Genomic DNA, 22198 nt, shown 5'->3' on the forward strand with positions numbered 1-22198 from the left:
GAAAGGCATTTTTCCATCCATGTTTTTTCATTGCAGATGGTTAAATCAATCTCTTTTACTTTGCCTTGCAATTAGGATGACATCTCTGAATAGAGAGCTGTGTGACTTAATAAATAGGAAGCCAGATCTAGAGTCAGAAAGATCTGAATTCAAATTGAACTTTAGATACTTACACCTGGGTGACCCTGGGCAAGTCACATAATCTCTATTGCTGCAGTTTTCTTACCTGTGACATGGGAGGCAATAAAACCACCTGCTTCAAGGGATGTTTGAGGATCAAATGAAATCATATTTGTTGTTAGTGCACACAGGAGCTGCTGGATAAATGTTCCTTCTCTTCCCTTCTTCCTCTATGGCTAGGAATACTCAAAAATCATTCCTTCAAAAAAGGAAATCTTTCATTTGGCTTCTCTAGAAGATGTATTTCTGGCCATGGGTAAATACTTTAGGCAAATGTCCATCTGTTTGTTCAACATCTCTTCAGAGCTGACCATTGCACACCGTTGTCTTTCTGGGCATACTTATCCTGGTCTTCCCAGAATCTCAGGATCTGAAGGGCCATCAGAGACCCCTCCTGTCTTCAAAGTCTGATCAATGGTCATTCGTCCTCTGCTTGGAGTTCACAGAAATGAAGAAACCAAGGGGCAGTTTATTTCACTTTGGAAAAGTGCCATTTACCAGTAAATGTTTTCTTTATGCCAAGCCTCTACCTCTCTGCAACATAAAAATCCTGATGAGAATTTACATTTACCCATTATTTTGATGTTTGCAAAGTGCTTTGCATGCATTTTATTTTCACTTTACAACAGTCCTGTGAAATAGATATTCTGGGGATTATGCCCCCATTTTACAGATGAGGAAACTGAGTCTCAGAGATTATGATTTTCTCATGAGCACAGTTAGAGAATTTGTTAGAGAAGTGGTATTTAACGCATCTTTCTTATTCTTATTAGCATTTGGCACATAGCAGGCACATAATAAATGTTTATTGACCAGCTGCCTGACTTTTAAGTCTAACGTTCTTTTCAGTTCTCCTCACTGAATTCAAGCTATGTCTACCATTTTATATTTTATCTTTTTCCACATTCTGGAAATTTCTTTCTTGTCTTGAATACCTATGTACTCTATTTGAGGAAGCTTGAAATAATTGAATAAACACTGCAGCTTGAGTCTAGAGAGAATTGAGTTTGAAGAATGCTTCTGATATTTATGGGGTGACCTTGGAAAAGTCACTAAAATTGGAGCTTGAATTTCCTCATCTCTGGAATTTCATCTCTGGAAGTATCTGAAGGACTTACCTCACAGAATTGTTGTTAGAATCAAATGATGTCATGTCTGCAAATTGTTTTGATAACCTTGAAGTCCTGCATAAATGTCAGCTACTGCTATTATGCTTTATACTATTTTGATATATGAACATCTTAATGGATTTATCAATGAAGAGTGATGCTGTGATTTCTAAATAAATTGTTTAAACAAAAACCAAACAAAACAAGAGAGATAACACATTTCTACAAATAGCAGGGCCCTGCTAGGTATGTTTTTAAAAATATCTGACTCAAAATATTTGATTTGCAATTCTTATTTTTCTAGAATATGTCTATTATATAACTTTAACAGCCTGTTATCACTATCTGCAAGATATGAAATACATTTAAATTTCATGAATTCTTAAAATATTCTAGTAGATTTTTTCTTTTACTAGGATAAAAGAAAAATAAATATTCAAGAAACTTAATTTCCTTATTTATTTTAAGTAGCAACAGGACACTAATTGGAGTGAATTGCTTTCCTAAAAGGTGTTGCCCAAAACTAAGCAAAATACTCTAGATGTGATCTCATCAGGGAGAGTATCACTTTCTTTTGTTCTGGCTATCATGGGTCTTTGAATATACAGGCAAAACTTGACTCCCATATCAGACCTTTGATTCTTATAACACTCAAAAGTCATTAAAACTCTATTTCTTTTCACTTCAAAACCAAAATCTAGTCATGTCTTTTGTACTGTCTATTTGTAGCATTGCTTTTTTGAGGACTGGGTTAAGCTCTTACATTATCTCTGTTCAGTTTCTTCTCATGAGATTTGATCTATCCTTCTAGAAAAATGGATTTTTTCTACCTCTTAACACAATTATTCAACATAAAGTAATTCCTTTCTACTTGGTTTTATTTGAAAATTGGATTTCATAGTATTATCTCTCTCTATCTATCTGTCTATCTATCCATCTATCTATCTATGATATTTATTGGGTGACCTTATCATCTATCAACTCTCTACCTACCTACCTACCTGCTTATCTATCTACCTATCTATCTATATATCTATCATCTGTCTTTATATATCTTTCTTCTCTCTCTCTGTGTGTGTATATATATATATATATATCTATATATCTTCTATAACTAATCTACCTTTCTACCTATCTACCTTTCTTTCTCTCTCTTTTTCTATCTTTCTTTCCTTCCTTTCTTCTTTCTTTCCTTCCTTCTTTGTTTCTTCTTTCTTTCTATACAGCTATCTTCTATATCTATTTACCTATCTCTCTCTCTCTCTCTCTCTCTCTCTCTCTCTCTCTCTTGTTGTTTGTTTGTTTGTTTCTATCCATCTATCTATGTTATTAGATAAAACTGTTGAACAGAAGAGGGAAAAGGATCAATACTTGAGATATTCTACTCGAAACTCCCTCCAAGTTGACACTCATCCAATAATTAGTCCAGCCATTTCACCTATTTTGAGTCTAACTTTATTATCATCTAAACAACATTCTGATCTTGGCCAAAAACGATAGCATTAGAGTGGTAGCACATTGGAATTTTGGTGAGTCATATAATAACTTCTCTAGCCTTCTCTTGATCTGCCAGTCTCATAACCCTGTCAAAAAATGAAATATGGTTTGTCAATTTTTTAGGTATATGTGGGAGACAACTCGTCTGAAGAGAATGATTAAGGCTGCATTTTGGCACTTCTAGGTGGTAGGGAGGGGGCGTGGTATAATTAAAAAGTCTGTACACCTCTAAAATTAAAAATAAAATAATACACCATCTGTGCTGGAGGTTGCCAACCCCTATGCTAACATTTGGAGTTCTTTTCCAAAACGCCCAAATCATACATTCAGGGAATGAGAAAGTATTGACATAGATACTTCCCCTTCTTATGAAAAGGATCAGTGGGACATGCAAATTGCCCATCATTTTATAATATATATTTAAATTGCCAGTTGAATGGATTCATTTATAAATCTTGAAGTTAACACTTGAATAATTTAGTTCTCAAATTCTACAGTATGCTGCAATTAATAGATCATAGAAGCTTAATTGTTTATTCCTCTAGGAGGTTAAAATTGCTTTCAAATAGTTCAGTGTGGTTTTGTAATTGATAGGAGACTCAGAAAACAATATTTGAAGAGAAATTTGAGTTTTATTTCTGGCCTTCCCTTGGTAGTACTGTAATACTTGGGTGATCGGTAGTTCAGACTTCTAGAAACCTGAAGCATCTGACAAACAAAACAAAAACTCAAAATCCAGAAAAACCCAAGAATTATCCCATCATGGATGGGAAGCTCTCAAAAATAACACTCTGAAGGCATCCAAATGATTTCAGTGAAGCAGAAAAGAGGAAACATTAAAGACAACAATGCAAGACGTGTCCATTAACTCATTTTCAAAGAAGATGAACAAAAGGGTCATGGAATTGATGAATGCCAATGAGAGGAAGAATTTAATAACAATAATCATAATCATCTCCAAATAAATTTAATGGTTGATGGACGCTAAGGGCAGCAACAACAAAACATGTGCAGTTACTTTTTCACTATATTGAGTTCGAGGAAATCAAAGACAAGTTGGATTTCAGGTAGATGGCAGGTATAGATAATGAATTTCTAGAAGTAGATTGAGAACCAGAAGGTTCCTCAGAGACCATCTAGTCCAACCTCTAATTTTTATAGCTGAAACATCTGAATGACCTGTTCATGGTCACACAACTTTGAAAACCTAAATGTCTTCAATTTGTTCAAGTCATGAGGCTCAGATGAGCCAGATCCCAACGTTACCGAAGGAACTGGAAAATTCCAGTGACACATTAATGTAAGAAAATTTTGAGCCAATATAAAAATTTGGAAAGGCATTGAAGGACTGAAGAAGGAAAAAAAATTATATTTTCAAAAAGAGGGAAGAGAGTAGAGTCAGTCTTCATGTTCAAGGTCAAATTCTAGATTCCTTTGTTAAAGGGATGGTTTGTGTGCTTTTAGAAAGGGAAATGGTGATCATCAAAACCTAGATTGCGTTATCAAAAATACAGGCTAACTTCAATTCCCTTTTTAATTGGGTAACTCAACTAGGTTGATTGGGGGAATGCTATGGGTCAGGAAGATCTCGACTTTTTTGGTTGTTCTCGTTATAGGTAAGAGAGGCAAGACTGGAAACAATTCACCCAAAAAGATCCAGTGTTTGTAGTCTTGGTGAAAAATCTAATATTCTTTTAGGTTAGTTCTCTATTAAGAGCATTATAGTGTTAAAAATGCATAGCCCCATCGATCTCTAGGTAATGTATTGAATTTGGGACTCAAAATTCGAGGATGAATATTGATAAGGCCAGAAGGGACTGACCAATAGGAGGCTATCCATGCTATATGAGGATCAGTTAAAAGGAAAAGAAATATTTAGCCAAAATCCAAACAAACCTTGGGGGAGGATGGTAGAGGGGAGCAGACACGTGACAACTTTCTTCAAGTCTATAAAGGACTGTTATATAGAACAGTGATGGACCCTGCTCTGTTGTACTCTGAGAGCAGAATTAGGTGAGTTACTGAAAGGAAGCTATTTCCTTATTTTTAAAAATGCCTTAAGCTTACTAAGTTACTCAAAAGAAGGATGGAATCTTTGGGGAGACAATTTCTTTATTCTTCCCGTAGGTTCTCAAATAGAAATAAGTGAATACTTGTTAGGATTTTGTTAAGAAAAATAGTATCTTCTGGCAACTAGTGTTGTTCAACAGTTGGCAATGATTAAAATAACTGAGATGAGCTGAGGAGATGACCAGTCACCAATCTTTGTATCCCCAGCCCAGCACAGAGTCCTGTCCTAGTGGGCACTTTAAAAATGCTTGAATTAGAGGGTGTTCTGATCCCTGGCTAATTGAAAAGTCAGATGCCTTCTCAACTGCAGGCCTATTTTCTTCTGGAATCTCTTTAGTCTTATAGAGTAAGACCCAAGATTGGTGAACAGTGGAGAGTGGAGATGAATCAAAGATAGTGACACCCAGAAACCTTTTAAGTTTCTCAACAACTAAGTGACTTTCAAGGACCTGATTTCTGAATCCAGTCAGTCAGCTGATGAAGTTTTCAAGACTGGTAAAATTAATCTGTTTTGAGAGTCCTTACCAAGGTGCATCTTTGCAGGGGCTTCTGAATTAAGAACAGGCTTAGGTCAATGTGACTTGTCCTGTGTGCTAGTTTGGTGACCTCTCAAATAACTCTATCCAGTTCATGAAAATTCAATGAGCATCAAGGGTTTGCCTATGCCAGACTTTAAGGAGAACATAGAACCAGGATTGTCGGATTCTAAAATTATGCTTCCTCCAAGGATACAAAAAAAAAAAACCAGTCTAAAAATGAATGATTGCAAAAACATTGACTAATTACTTATTCTTTGCCTGACATTGCATTAATAACTTTACAAATAGAATGCAGCTGATACTCTGGGAGGTAGGTGCTATTATTAAACCTACTTTACAGTTATAGTAACTGAGGCAGGCAAAGTTTAAGTGACTTACCCAGATTCATACAACTAGTAAGTGTCTGAGACTGCATTGGAACTCAGGTCTTCTTCATTCCAAGTCTGAGTTTCTATCCATGATGCCACCTCTCTTATATTCTAGGAAAAAAATACATTCTGTTAAAAAAAGAAGAAAAACCTTTGGAGACTGGTTAATTCCATCATTATTTCAAAAAGACTTCATTCTTCTTCCTTTTCCTTTCACTCTTTCTTTTCTTTCTGTCCTTTCTCTTTCAGAAGTCATTCACTTACTATTAGTTTCAGAGTACAAGAGTTAATGCAGGTGAATTATGATCTCCCCTTGTTGGAATGTAAGTTCCTGGAGAGAAGGTCTGTCTTTGCTTTGATATTTGTGTGGCCACTCCTTAGGACAGTGCTTAAGAAATTCCTTTTCATTCATGTATCATTTATTATCCCTTCCTTTTCTCACTATCCTATCACCTTTTTGGGATACTGGGTGAAATGTTATGTTTGACTTCACCTGTTATCCAAACTGATCTCTACCAGACAAAACAATTCATCGACTCTCAGAGCTGGAAGGAAGCTCAGAGCCTGGGAGTGGTGGGGACAGTGATGGAGTCTAACCATTATTTCTACACCAAACCCCCTAAAAGTGTTCTCCAAGCCTTTTCCTGAAGGTAAAGATAATCCTCCCTCTATGTGCCAGCTCTTCAGATACTTGTTCTCTCTTCAGAGATTCTTCACATAGGTTCCATAAACTTTTTAAAAACATATTTTTTTAGGTCAGCTAGGTGGTGCAGTGGATAGAGCACTGGCCTTGGAGTCAGGAAGACCTGAGTTCAAATGTGGCCTCAGACACTTCCTAATGACCTAGCTGTGTGGCCTTTGGCAAGCTACTTAACCCAATTTGCTTTGCAAAAACCTAAAAAAACCATTTTTTTATAATTACATTCCAGTATAATAACATGAGAACAGTTAGGTGGTGCAATTTATAGACTGCCAAACCTGGAATAAGTAAAGATCTGAGTTCAAAACTAACTTTAGACACTTACTAGCTATGTGACCCTGGGCAATTCACTCCACATCTGACTACCTTAGTACAATGGGGATAATATCTATCCCCACCCCCACTGGGGTTGTTCTGCAGGTCAAATGATAGAATATTCGTAAAGCAATTGGCACAGGGACTGGGACATAGTAGAAACTATAGAAATGTGGATTGTTGCCATTTTCTCTATAATTCTATGTATTTCTCTAAAAAGGGATCAAAGTGGTCCAGAACACAAAAAAGTTTCAGTCCCTGTCTTCATCCTCACTGTAAGCCAATCATCCTAGATTCTTTCTGTTTTATTTAGTTCAATAGTTTGAAGGTCTAGGACTTCATTGACATGAGAACCTCTTATAATAATAATAATAATATTTAATTACTGATATTTTACCCTTTACAGAATTCTCATTTGAGCTTCATAATAACCCTATCCTGTGGGTTTGTTGGATATCATTAGTCTCATTTCCCAGTTAAGGAAAGAGGCTCAGAAAGGTTAGATGTCTTACCCTGTTTCCAAGAAGGAACTTGAACCCAATTCATCCCAATTTCTAGCCAAGCGCTCTATCTATTGTGTCATTATCCTGTGTCTTTTCCACATTTCCCCTGGAAGACCTAGTGGATGTTCTCTGAGAGTTAGATAGTTCAGAAATTCACCCTACAGTCAATCAATCACCGGGCAAGTATAGGCAATGCCCTAGATATTAGTAATACAAATAGAAAAGTGAGACAATTCCTGAATTTAAGGGGCAGGAGAGATGAAAAATCTACAGATAAATATATGAGGTCTAAAAAATAAATACACAATAATTGGGGTGGACACTAGCATCAGGGGCAATCAACAAAACCTTCTAAGTGATGGGCTTCTTGATTTGGCCAGTGTGGTCCTCTGATGATAGAAGTGGTCCTTCTTGCAACTGTTCTTGGCTAGGAAAAATGATATCTATTCATATTTGCATTGCCTTGGCATAGCTTTTGGGAATCTGGGATCCGCTCCACACCAGAATGAGCCACTGGAACAAGTTTTAGAGGAAGCGTAATTGGTAGTTTTGAATTTGCAATTGGGATATTGGGGATGAGAGTGTAGAAAAGACAAGTAATTTAGGAAACATTGTGTGTAGGTCCCAGCAGAGGAGAGACAAATCCAGAATGATAATTGTCAACCAAAAGGGTTAAATCAATTGCCCTCTAACTTTCTGCTGTGCTATTTATTATTCTGGATTTATTTATTTACTCTATATTCCTTCCCCTGTGAAAGCTGTAGGCATTGTTTCATTACTTACTTATATATCCCCCTTTTATCTCTCCTCTCCCCTGGGATACTCAATTTTTCCTCTCTTGTTTGTTTTCCTCTGCCATTTCTTCAACACTAGCAATTTGACGTTTCATCAGAGAAAGGGAAGCTATTAACTCATTCCTCTCAGGGTCCTAGGAGTAACCTGTGTGGGTGACGTTCCTTAACAATACAGTAGCTAGGAGCTCCCACTGATGTATTTCAAATGAACAAACCAGCCACTAAAACTCAATTAACCTTAACCAAAACATTTACTAAAAATGCAAAGCAAACTATTTGTTCATCATTCTACCAAGACACTTAGATTCCACTCTCCCATCAATATGCCCATGGGGAAAGTGGGTACACACATAAAATCCTGTAATAGCAATATGCATGTAGGCAAATTGACTTTGATGTCCTCTTTCTGTCTTAGGAACTGTCTGTAAAACTTTGATGAGTGTATTCTAATTGAACTGCTCCATGATCTGTTGGACAAACACTACCCGGGCCCAGCAGCTTAGCTTGTCAACCTCTTTTGCTTGATTCTCTGAGACTACATTTTTTAAGTTGTTCCTCCGCTCAGATGGGTTTGTTCCATGATAGCAGTCCTCATATCTATCACTTTTTGATTCAGGCTTAATAGTACTTTTAAAAGACGTAGTGGTGTGATTTTAAGGAAAAGGCAGAGACTTTGATTGTAAATTTGGTAAAACCCTCAACCACTCTCCTACTTTACAGAATTCATCTTCTTTTCCATTTCCCATAAAGAATAGGGGACAATGTAGATGAATATCTACCTTTGTCTACCTCTTTGTCACAGTCTTCATCTTCCCTCTCAGTAAATGATGGTGGTAGAGACAGTAGACTTTCTTTGATAGAACTTTGGGGCTTCTTATTTTACCTCTCTTGGCTTTCTGATTCATCATCTGTGTCCCTCTATAAAAGATAGCACATTTTCTTATAATTATAACTATCTATCATCTATGGAGAGTTGATGGAATGACATTCATTGGAAGTATCTAATATGAGAAGGTTTGGACTGTCCACATTCTGCATCCTTGGTTGTCTTGTTTCAAGGAAGGACCCCTCACTTGGCTAGCTTCAAGGGGATGAATTTTTCAGTAGTATTATCTTTTGAAGATTGTAAACTATAGGAATCATAGGGCCAGCAGTCATAGAATCCTAGATTCTAAACTGGAAAGGAATTTAGAAATGATCAAATCCCACTGTCATATTTTACAACTGAGGAAACAGGCCCAGAACAGTTAGGTGACTTATCTAGTATCACACAGCTGTCTGAGACAAGATTCAAATCTAGTTTTCTTGACTTCGAGTCCAGCTCTCTAGATCCATCAAGGAAATTTCTTCATCGATGAAATCTAAGATCTTTGAAATATTGAAGTTTGTCTGTTGCTGAATGGGTAGATTTTTCCTTCCCTTTCCTTGGCTGTTCTCTCAACATCATTTTAGGTTTTGTTTTTTTTTTGCAAGGCAAATGGGGTTAAGTGGCTTACTCAAGGCCAGATAGCTAGGTAATTGTTAAGTGTCTGAGGTTGGATTTGAACTCAGGTACTCCAGGGCTGGTGCTCTATCCACTGCGCCACCTAGCCGCCCCTCTTTCAACATCATTTTAAGGTCTACTGAAGTAGGGAGTGATTCTTGTCCTATTCCCAGATTCTCCTCCACCCATTTTTCTCTTTTTCCTCCCACCCTGCTACCCCTCTCCATTCTCCTTGGTTCTACCATTGTGCCTTGGACCAAGAATCATTTTGCCTCTGCTTTTTTTCCCTTGATTATTGGTTAACCCTTACGAATTTGCTACAGTTCTTTAAACCTGCCCAAGGCATAATTCAACCCAGAACACATACAACAAACAATATTCTGACCTCACTGGAGGGCTCACCCATCATGGTGCTTGCAAGGATGCAATATTCTACACCAGACATATCTACAATTGAATTTATGCATCAATACGGCATAGGCTTCCAACTGTGTAAAAGCATCATTTAATTCACATGCTGCTCAATATTATTGACCTAACTGCTTGACCCCCTGGTCCGGAAAATGCTTTGGGTGTTTCCTGAAATCAATGCTTTGGAGACTGAAAATTTTAACTTTTCTGCTCTCCTAGGTGTAAGTGGGTTTAGTCCATGTGGCATTTCATCATTTTGTTGTCATACTAGCCAGATTCTTGGAGTTGTTGCTGTCTTTGAATTCAGATATCAATTCTGTTACTAAGGAAAAAATTAATCATAATAATATTAGCCAACTTTTATATTGTATTGTAAGATTTGCAAAATTCTTTAAATATATCATTTCATTTGATCCTCACAATAAACTTCTGATGTAGATGTTAATCCATTTTACAGATGAGGAAATTGAGTCTGAAAGAAGTTGCTCAGGAAGACACAACAAGAAAATGTGGGAGATGGGATTCAAATTCGATTTCATTGTGTTACTCCAATGGTCATTTAATATACTACTTTAGCTTTTCTCAGAGGAATATGGTTTTGTGTGTGTTTGTATATGTGTGTGTGTGTGTGTGTGTTTTCGATGATAATATCTCCTATGGATATAATCAGATTTCCTGAGAAATCAGTAGTTTTCCATATATATATATATATATATATATATATATATATATATATATATTTGCCCAGATAGATCTGACCTGGGGTGGGGGGGGAACCCTATACTACTTAGGGGAAGCTTATTTAAATGTGGGGGCCTTTCTCTACCAGCTGGGTCTCAAAATTCCTGCAGCACTTGACCCTAATGCATTTTAAATCCATCATTTCACAACCAAAGCCAATTTCATTTTAACATGAAATAAGATGTTAGGAATTCATTTTGGGGAACTATTGATGACTCACCTTTCACATTCTTATGCAAACTGCATTCTTTGAAGAAGGTTCCATCTCTCTCAAGTTGCGAAAGGTAGTAAATCTTCCCATGGCATTTTTATCTGCTCATGGATGCAATTTGAGTATGCTAGCAATAAGATTCGTGTTCCTTAAGGGGTGAGGTAAAGCTAGAGAATTGTAGCCAAGCATTTTTCTTTGCAGAGATGGACATTGGTTTATTGTACAATTTCTAGAACACAGGTGCCTAATAAACATTAATACTATTAATATTAAAAAAAGAAAATATTTGAAATACTTTCAAAGTAGATGTAGATGTTTTTCCCTAAAGAATCAATCAATACCTCTTTTCTCTTCTCTTGTTTGTTCTATTTTGTCCTGTTATCTGCTCTATTCTATCCTTTTTCTATTCTGTTCCATTCCACAAATATTTTTTTAAGGTTTTGGCAAGGTAAATGGGGTTAAGTGGCTTGCCCAAGGCCACACAGCTAGGTCATTATTAAGTGTCTGAGGCTGGATTGGAACTCAGGGTCTCCTGACTCCAGGGCTGGTGCTCTATCCACTGTGCCACCTAGCCACCCCCATTCCACCAATATTTATCTAGCACTTACAGTATGCCAGACACCGGAAATAATTTTCTTAGATGGTGAGTGCTTAACTTTACACAATGAAATTAATGTATGTGATTAAAAAGAAGGACTAGTTCATGAAAAAAGAATCAGGCCAACACAAAGCCAGTTAGATAAATATCAATTTAATCTCCAAATTAAATAGCAGAATCATTTTTGGTAAAAGCTATTTCTGCTCTATTCAGTAATCCTTAATCTCTGATTTAGATGACACCATAGATGCTATGCTCACATTTAACTGCTTTAACACAGGAGCTATTTGTGTAAAATTGTCTGGTCTTCACTCATCCCCCTCCCCCCCCAGTTGTTTTCTCACTGGACTTAAAGGACAATCTTGAGATGGTTGAAAACAAGGTTACTTCGAACCTCATGCCCCCACACTCCACCCCCCGGCCTTTCCACAGGAAAATGAGGGAGGTCTGGAGCAGGGATACTGTGTCTGGTACATGAAGGATCATTTTAAATGTCTACTGGTGATATTAGGGGGAAAGGGTCCTGACATTCTGTTCTCTGATATTGATCTCTTTGTCTCAAGAATGATTTATGAAAAGGAAAAGGAAAGTTGTCTTAAAAATGTTTCTTGATTGAGTATGTCTATGGAGAAGAAGGCGAGTATATATGTATCTTTGAAGGCTGGGGAGATGGACTGAGCTCCCTCAATTTTTTGGAAGTTGGGAGCATAGGATGTTGCAGCTGCCATGCAGAACACAGAATATTGTCAAGGTAAAATTGACAAACAGATACGTATATGTTTGTTGCATATCTCGACTTAGAGTCGGGTTCTCCTTGGTGTGGATTCTTACCCTATAGTCCTGCATACCACTGAGTCACATCCTCCCATAGAGGGTCCATTTAACATAGTCCTGCATACCACTGAGCTTCTTCCTCCCATAGAGGGTCCATTCAACATTTTGAGGTATTCCCATAGAATTCTTGTCTTTTTGAGGGTCCCATGGAGCAAATGTGTGGTCCAATGCCTTTTCTCCCTACCCCCCCCCCCGAAGTGACAGAGCTACCTGCTTTTCTAATATCATCTCTCTGATGACATACTCCATGGCACATGATCTATTTCATTCTTGGTTGTTGATATGCCACAGCCTGGTCAGGTCCTCTGTTCCATTGAGGTGACTTTCAAATGTGAACCTTATACAGTATGGATTTATGTAACTAGCTGCTAAACAGCATCACTGTACATCAATCTGATGATATGACTGTCACATGCTGTAATGATGTTCTAGATAAATATGCATGTATACATATGGTTCAGTAATTCAAGAAAGAAATCAACAACTCTCAATTGGTTTCACTTGAGTTATTTGTCTACCTGTAAGCATTGCTATTATCAGATGAACTCTCAAGGTCCCTTTTCTAATTCTGATTCTCTGGCCTGTCTTAAGAAAATGAGATGAGAAAGTATAATCAGGAAAGGTATCACATATTCCTTGGGGGTAAATGTCATTCTAGTTACTACAAGAAGAATTCAAATATCTAAACTCAGATTTTTTTTTTTTTATTTGTGGGCAAAACCAAAATGAGACTCCAAGGGGAACAACCTCTGGGATGCTGGGAATGATACTGTCAACAAACAGTTATTAAGCACCTACTATATATTAGGCTCAGTTAAGTGCTGAGGATATAAAAGAAGGTGAAAACAATTCCTGCCTTTAAAAGAATGAGGCAACAGAGTTCATCATTTAGCACATGAGCTTGAATTATCTATGTCTCAGAAAAATGGTATTATTTTTGCAATTGAAAATGCAATTTAGTAATTTGGTTCAATTAAGGAAATTCTTCTCAACATACATGGTCTTTTATGCTAAGGAGTTTACAGTCTAGCAAAGGAAATAAAATATTAATCTCCTTCTATAATTGAAATAAGTACCTTGACAAGATCCAGAAAGCCTTGACGGAGTAGCTGATATTTAACCTGGATCTAGGAGAATAAATCAGATTTCAGTAGGTGGATTCTTAGGCTTTACTAGGTGGATCAAGTGAGAATGTGATGATGGGAAAGGAAGAGGCTTAATCAGGGACTGATCCAGTTTGACTGGTGTGTCATGGGTCATTCCGTGAGATAAGGGTAGAAAGGATATTGAAGTCAAGTCCCAGACAACCTTGAAAGGATTATGAACTTCCCTTTATTGATAACAGGAAACTATTGGTTTCTTTAGCAGAGAAAGAATGAATTGAAAATAAAACAAAACAAAACCATTTATTAAATGCCAGACACTCTGGGGAATTCTAGTGATATAAACACAAAGGAGAAAAGTCTTTACCTTCAGGGAGCTTACATTCTATTAACAAGAGACAATATTTTGAACCATAGAGGAATATTTTGGTTTGAAAATTTTCAAGGATAATGAGAAAAACTTTGGGGAAATAGAATACCCACCCTCTCTAGTAGCAAAAGATTTAATTATGGCTCCAAAACAGAATGGAGAGGAGGATGGAGCATTCAAGAGTAACATTATGGAAGGCTAGCTTGCCAGTAGAGAAGAACAGAAAGCATCACCATAGCTAATATTTATAGAATACTTAAAGGTTTGCAAAGTTCTTAACAGATATTGTATCATTTGATCCTCATAATAACTTTTGGAGATAGTTGCTTCTAAGATCCTCATTTTACAGATGAGGAAACTGAGGTTCAATTACCAACTGAAAGTTAGTCAACTAGGAAATTCTTGAGATCACAATATATCTTAGGGTCTCCTGATTCCAACTAAAGTACTGTTCCCTCTTCCAAGCTACCCCAGTTGGATTGCTCTTAGACTGAATTTGGAGCACTATTTCATAGGAATGGCCCATCATTGCTGTTGAGGAAGTGATCTCTAAGATGCAAGAGCTGAGATGGTTGTAGGTAAAATTTCTAAGTGGGTGACATTGGTTTTTCTTTCCATCTCCCTTTCTGTGACCCATTTCTTCTCTTTCCCCAAGCATTGCTCCCAGGACTTTGAGGTGCCCAGTACATTTGTTCCATTGATGTTGAAAAGTTTGATACCAGTCATTTCGATCTCAGTTCTGTTTCTAGACATTTGCATGTGAAGCCTTTTCTTTAATAGCAGAGTGAAAGCTTGTGTTTAGTTTTCATAAAACCAGAACTTCACCCATCAGCTGGAATGGGGTTTTACCTTGTGAGTGGGGAAGAAGGGGAAAAGTGGGAATAAATGGAAACATTTCCCTAGAAATGTTCATTATGAATGGTGCTGCTACACAATAAAATACCCCTTAAATAGATAGTTTTTCTTCTTCCTTTTATTTTTTTTAAACAGGTGATCATAAACAACAGGAAATGGTTCCAAACAAGAAGAATGTCATCTTAGTAGATGGTGTCATACTCAATGGACCCACAACAGATCCAAAAGCAGGAGAAAAATTTGTAGAAGAGGCTTGTCGGTTAATCATGGAAGAAGTGATCCTGAAAGCTCCCAATGTTACAGAGAAGGTAACTTATCCCAGAGCTGGAAGATGCTCAGAGATCATGTACTCTCACCTCCATACCCTCTACACTACTCTGAGAAAGTGATCATTAAGCCTTGAATTGACTTCCAAGGAGGAGCATAATCCTGCTTTCTTAGGAGCTCATTTCATTTTTTGGAGAGTTCTGACTGTTAGGTATTTTTTTTCCTTACCTCAACATCAAGGTGTTTGTAATTTCTACCCAGTGTTCCTTTTTTCTGTTCACTCGGATTAAGCAAAGCAAATCTATTTCTCATAACAACTCTTTAAGTACTAGAAGGCAACTATCATATTCCCTCCCTCCCTTCTTAGCTCCAGGCAAAACATCCCAAGTTCCTCCCAAGGACTCACATGCAACATGATCTTGAGGCCCTTCCTAACCCTTGTTGCCCCTCAGCTCATTTATATCCTCCATCACATGTGGCACCCAGAAGAGAATGAAATTCTGCAGATGTGTTTGGACTAGGGTTCACCAGGCTTCCCTTCCCTTCCCCAATTCTGCCAATCATAAGACAGTTTAATATTTCATTAATTTTTTCAGCAGCCATGTCACATAATTGACTTTTAATTGAGCTTGCAATCTATTCAAACCTAAAGATCTTTTTTCTAATGAATGACTCTCTAGCTAGACTTCTCCTAGCTTATCCTTGTGAAGTTGAGGTTTTGGATTCCAAGTTTATTAAGGCTTGAAATTTAAGAGGAGTAAATGTAATCTTGTTGTGTTTGGCCCCCATGGTCAAGTTTGTGGAGTTATTCTTGGCTCTCGAGTTTCTAATATATTAGCTATTTCTCTTGCTCTATGTCATTTGAAAATGCATTAAGCATCCCAGAGGTTGTTCCCCTTGGAGTCTCATGTGGATTTTGCCCACAAATAAATTTATATGTTTATCCAAGTCACTGCTTAAAAATTTTAGAGCACAGAAAGACCTCCCACATAACTATCTGGGCCACATGATTAGAACTCATTTAGGGGCCCTTCTTATCTCAATTCTGATCTCATCTATCAACCTATTATCCTTTTTTGTTGTTGATGTTGTGAAACCTTTCCTGACCAAAGATCGTTTTACTTCGTAGAGAAAATCAAATGGAAACGAAATATAAAATTAGCATCTCTAAATCTGTTGTTTGCTACCATCCCATAACACTCAATATGACTCTTATCCCAACCATGATCATGCCTTTTTCCTAGCATAGCTAACAAAATCCTTTTCCCTGTCCTTAGCTGTTCTTACCATTTTTCAGTTTACTATTAGCTCTAGGAATCCTAGCATTCCATTCTGAATTCCACTACCATAGCTTTCCCTTCTTTTGAACATCTCCATATGTCTTTTTTTTAGGTTTTTGCGAGGCAAATGGGGTTAAGTGGCTCGCCCAAGACCACACAGCTAGGTAATTATTAAGTGTTTGAGACTGGATTTGAACTCAGGTCCTCCTGACTCCAGGGCCGGTGCTCTATCCACTGCACCACCTAACCATCCTCTCCATATATCTTTAAAAATTTTATGTTATTCAAGAGTTCCTTATGCATCCCCACCAGCCTCTTTAATCATTGCTTACTTCTTCCTTTATATCTTCACAGAATTTCATTTTTCTCAACTTTCCATTATTCCTTCTTCTGTAGAATTTTAGTTTGTAGGATTCTACCTATCCTTTCACTTGATTCTTTGAATTCTGCTTTTCCCAAGTTAAGACTTGACAGAAGACATTTCCTCTTCCTCTTAATTACAAACTCTAAGATGCAATGGTCACTTTTACCTAAGGTAGCCATCATTTGCTTCAAGCAAATAGTTTTTTCATTGTTGATGAGAATTCTACTCAGAATCCAATTTGCCCCCTTAGTTCCTTCATTTTTTGGAGGATGAAATTATCATTAAGGCAAATCAAGAAGTCATTAGCTGCTCCTCTTTAGGTGGAGATAGTCTCCAACAGATGTTTGAGTAATTGAGATTCTCCCATCTTGCCCCTATGCTGGTCAAATGAGATAATATTTTGAAAGTGCTTAGCACAGTGTCTGGCACATGGTAGATGCTTAATAAATCTTTAATTTCCTTACTCCCCTCCTCAGTCATGTGTTCTCTTTCCCAAACTTCTTGTCTATTTTCACTCTGTACGGATGGTCTATTGTGCACTCTGATGACAATATTACTTTGGTCCCCATTGATCTTCACCCAAACATCCCACATCTAGGTCCTAAATTCTTCACATGGCTATAGATAATATATGCTACGTTTTCATACCCATTTTGCCCATTTTGTTCCTTTTCAAAAAAATAAGATTCGCCCATTAATTTCTACTTTCCAGCCATGTGTTCCATCTCACCAGTTCTGAGTAGGGTAAAATTTCTTTGCTTGTTTTTCTCATCCACTTTTCTATTACATAACCTTATTGATTTCTGTGCAGAAATCTGAAATGATGAGTTTTATTGCTGCTTTACCCCTTTCTCCCCACCTTTGTGTATTTTGTTTCCTCTGAATTTCTTGGCATGCATACAACTGCTTTTCTTCTGACATTATTGTAATTTCCTATGATACCCAACTTGATGGGCATAATATTTAGATTACCATAGATATTTAGATAGTTTTCTCTGTCTTTCCTCTTTAGAGTAAAGCCCCTTTTTTTAGATTCATTAAAAATCCTGGTGAATATCTTTTATTAGTCCTTTGTAGCTGTATTCAATTCCTGAACAAGAGCCCTGTAAGAGCAGAGAGGTAGGATCAGGGAAGGTTTAATTAAGAGTGCTAAATGATCTAAGCCTTGAAAGAGGAGATCAAGTCTTTCTTCTATTTTATTGTCAATTTTATTTTTTTCAATAGATACAAAAATAATTTGATCATATTCCTTTTTTCTTTTCAAATTTTGAGCTCCAAATTCTTATTTCCCTCTCCTTCCCCCCTCATTAAGGAAGAATAGGTTATACATGTGTCATCATGCAAAACTCATTTCCTTGTGTCATTCTGTGAAAGGAAACAAACCAAAAACCAAGAAAAATAAAGTTAATAAAGTTAATAAAAATTATCTTTGATCTCCATTCGGGCTCTACCAGTTCTTTTTCTGTGCATCTCATCGTAAGTCCTACGAAATTTCCCTAGATCTTTGTGTTACTGAGAATAGCGAGGTTATTCAGCGGAGACCATTTTGCAATATTGTTGTTACTGTGTACAGGATTTGAAGAGCTCAGTTCTTAAAGGTTGAAGTGGGAAGGGAGTGCATCCTCCTCATGAATAATGGCCTTTTCAAATATCCAAAGGTGGGAAATAGCATTTTGAGTTTGAGGAACAACAAGGGGCTATCAACAATTCCCAATTTATTTCCTCTTCCTCCTTGCTCTTTTCTGGTTGGATTAAAAGCTATTTGGATGGGGAGGTAAGAGTTTCTTTCTTTGACTAAGCACATAAGATGTATCTATCATTAGGCAGTCAAATAAGGTACAAATAGATTGTTAAAACGTCTCCCTAAGGGCTGGCAAGTCTAATACACCTAGGGCCCTGCCGAGCAAGGGTTGCTGGCGGACCATAGCACATTTTTTTTCCTTTTAGTCATTTCTGATTCCCCTCTGCCTGGCTGGATGTGATTTCCATATCACTGTTTGATTTTCTCTGCTTCCTCTTGACCTCATGCAGTATTTTTAGCATGCATCTCCATGTCCCCCTTCCATCTCTAGGTTTGTGAATGGCAGCCTCCGGAGCAGCTGAAGCAGCTACTTGATCTGGAGATGAGGGACACTGGGGAACCACATCAGAGGCTCTTGAAACTTTGCCAGGATGTCATCCGATACAGCGTCAAAACCAGTAAGGCTCTTAATTTGTCTCGTGACCTCCAGCTCAGTGATGAGGTGATGTGTTCTCTTAGAAATTGGGTTGTCTATTAGAAAGGCAGATTATAACTAGATATGTGGGTTGGAAAAGATTGAAATTAAAACAAACAACAAATTTGTTGTTTTTAGAAGCATTATGTAGTTTTGGTTGTTGGCATTTTTTTTTTTTTTTGATGATTGAACAAAGTTGACTCTGTGACCAAACCAATTGATTTTTGCAGAAATCTGCTGTGAAGCAAAAAAAATCTGAGTTGACAGCAAAATAGCTGATTGGCTGGCTGTGGATGGAAATGGACTGTAGTTTTACAGTGCCCAGCTCTTTCTAGTGCCCCCATTTTAAAAAACGTATTTACTGTGACAGCTTTCCCCTCTTTATTTCTACCCTATATTCAGAAGTAAGCAGCTTAAATCTGCCATGTAATTTGGATTCTCATGTTGGTCATGTGCATAATAGAAAGAACTGAAAATTTTTCTTGATGGCACTCCAAAGTCCTCATGAATGATAATAAAAGATTGTTCTTTAAAAACATCCTTACGTTCCTTGACTAGTAGATTTGACTCTCTTGTCTGAATTTTTTTAGAAAATGATATCCAACAGGAACACAAAGACTTTTAGCAAATTGGAAGAAGTTAAAATATCTACTATATTCTGGCTTATGGATGATAACACATAGGCAGCAGCTAGGTGATGCAGTGGCCTTGGAATCAGGAAGATGGGAGTTTGAATCCAGCCTGAGACACTTAGCATGTACTAGATGTGTGACTTTGGGCAAGTCATTTAACACTGCTTGCCTCACACCCAGAGTCATCTTCAATCCTTATTCATATCTGGGCACTGGACCCAGATGGCTCTGAAGGAGAAACTGAGACTGGTGACTTAGCACAGCCTGCCCCCCCCCAACTCAAATCCAATTCACTTACTTGTCATGGCTTCACTTCTCTGATGTCATGGTCTTCCTCAAGAGGGAAGGACAAACATCATAATCAAGGAAACCGTGGAAGTGAATATGTGTTGTTGCTTGTTTTAGTTTCCAAAGAGGGCCAATGATATCATGGGTGATGTCTTGGTTTGTCAGTGAATTTGATTTAATGATTCAAAGTTACACAAGCATCAGTCTTCCTCTCTCTTCCGTAGTCATAGAAGTCCAGTGGTAAGACAAAAGTCAATATGACCAGTGATGGCCCAGGAGTGTAAGTAGATGACCTTCCCATTATAGTTTAAGGTAAAGAGGCATCGGTTTTAGTTTTGTATTCAGAAACTCCAAGTTTAAACTTCTGCTCTGCTACTGTGACCTGGGGAAAGTCACTTACCTGTACTGAACCTCAATTGTTCAGATGAGGATGTAAACTTGATGAGCACTAACTTCTCTTCCAGATTGAAACCTTGGAACCAATGATTCTATTGACCATTCCTCATCTTCTGGATGCCCTATGTTCTCTATGCTTTCCTTCATCACTCTGTTGTTTCATTCTTTTCATTTTCTTTTACTTGTTTATCATCCATATCATGTCCCTTAGCTGTAGAAATTCCCTAACATTCTGTGCTCCTCCCTCTTCTGTTCTGCCTCTATATTCACTCTCTTAGTGACTTGATCAGCTCCTGTGGATTTCACTGTTATCTTTATGCAGATTAATCCCAGATACATATATATGCATATATATCAATATATATGGAGAGAGAGAGACAGAGACAGAGAGGGGGGAGGGAGAGGGGGAGGGAGGTAAGAAGGGAAAAAAAGAAGGGAGTGGAGAAGAAGAAGAGAGGGGCAACAAGAAAGAGAGGAGAGAGAAAGATGGAAGAGTGAGAAAGAGAAAAGAAGGGAAAGGAGGAAAGGGGGAAAGAGTAAAAGAGGAGAGAGAGGGAGAGAGAGAGAGAGAGAGAGAGAGAGAGAGAGAACCTTGTTCTCTCCCTCAATCTTTATCTTCATGTCACTTATTCCTGTTGGGTAGTTTGGACTGGATGTCTTTGAGGTATCTTAAACTTAAGGCCCAAAACATAATTTGACCTTCTCCTATTCCAAACTTCCCTATTTCTATACAAGGCCCATAATTCTTTCAGTCTCCTAGGTTCATGACATTGGCATTCTGCCCAACTCTTCACCCCACATATCCAACTTCTTGTTGGTTCTCTCCATTTTCTCTCTATAATGTATCTCAAATCCAAGCCCTTCTATCTATTCTCACAGATTCCACTAATTCAAGTTTTCATTAATCTCCCTTGGATTAATATAATTGCTTCCTAATTGATTTTCTGTCCTTAAGTCTCTCCCTGCCTCCAGTCCATCCTAGACATAGCAATTAAAGGAATTTTCCTCAAGTGCAGTTCTGACCAAGGCTCTGTTCTATTCAAAAAATTAAATGGTTCCTCAGTATTCCCCAACTTTGTTGTTGTTCAGTCATGTGAACTCTTTGTGTTTCCTTTTGGATTTTCTTGGTAAAGATACTGGAGTATCCTTCTCCATTTTATTTTACAGACAAGAAAGCTGAGGCATAGTTAAGTGACTTACACTATTACTTAAAATAAGAATAAATTATAAATCCACTATTAGTCTTTGAAGCTCCTCCCAACATTGCCCCAGCCTACCTTTCCAACTATTTACCCCTATTCCTGTATTCTACCATCTGGCCAAATTGGTCTTTTCTCTATTCCTCACACATGTCCCTCCATTTATCCATCTAAACACATACCTGGAATGCATTTCTTCCTTCTCTTTACTTCATAGAGTCCCATTTGGAGGACCTTTGACTTTGAGACCCAGCTTAAACACCACGTTATGAAGTCTTTCCATTTGTATTTATTCACTTTGCTACATACACACACACACACACACACACACACACTCATTTGAACAACTCTTGCATTAGAATGTAAGCAAGAATTATTTTATTTTTTTTACTTGTATCCTTAGCACCTGGTACAGTGTCTTTACTTGATAAATGTTTGTTGATTAATTTATTGACCTTCTAAACTTATATGGATTAAGTAAGTGGGCATAGGTATGTGATAAAGTGGGCTTTTTTCTTAATTGACTGCTAACATGCACAGTATTCAGTGTCCAAATTTCAAAAGGAGAAAAAAATCATTTTTAAAATGAAAGATACAGATTTTCAAATGAAGTAAAAGGCTAATCCATTGCTTAGGACCAACCTAGTTTGATGTCATGTGAATTCTGACACTGAATTAAATTTAGTGGAAAGAATCTAATCAAATTATAGCTAAAAATAATTGGATTGTATCCCCTTGGGAAAGGCTGGTGTATTTATCAAAAGCCCCGTTAGCATTTCGGAAGCAGAGATACATATCTTATTATTATGGTCTATGTCAGAAGGGGTGGAATGACATTTAATGTCAGAGATTCTTAGTTTACTGGACTTGTTCCA

At 37.4% G+C, this 22198-nt stretch overlaps 1 protein-coding gene across 1 annotated transcript in view; it reads left to right on the plus strand.

The window, feature by feature from the left end:
• GADL1 (glutamate decarboxylase like 1) overlaps positions 1–22198 on the plus strand; it is a 194888-nt gene that overhangs the window by 15138 nt on the left and 157552 nt on the right. The window contains exons 2-3 of the mRNA XM_074195631.1: positions 14817–14989; positions 18665–18791. Of these exons, the coding sequence (XP_074051732.1) occupies positions 14817–14989; positions 18665–18791 (300 nt within the window). The remainder of the gene's footprint in view (positions 1–14816; positions 14990–18664; positions 18792–22198) is intronic.

The sequence above is a fragment of the Macrotis lagotis genome, chromosome 7 (assembly GCF_037893015.1).
Source record: "Macrotis lagotis isolate mMagLag1 chromosome 7, bilby.v1.9.chrom.fasta, whole genome shotgun sequence".
Lineage (NCBI taxonomy): Eukaryota > Metazoa > Chordata > Mammalia > Peramelemorphia > Peramelidae > Macrotis > Macrotis lagotis.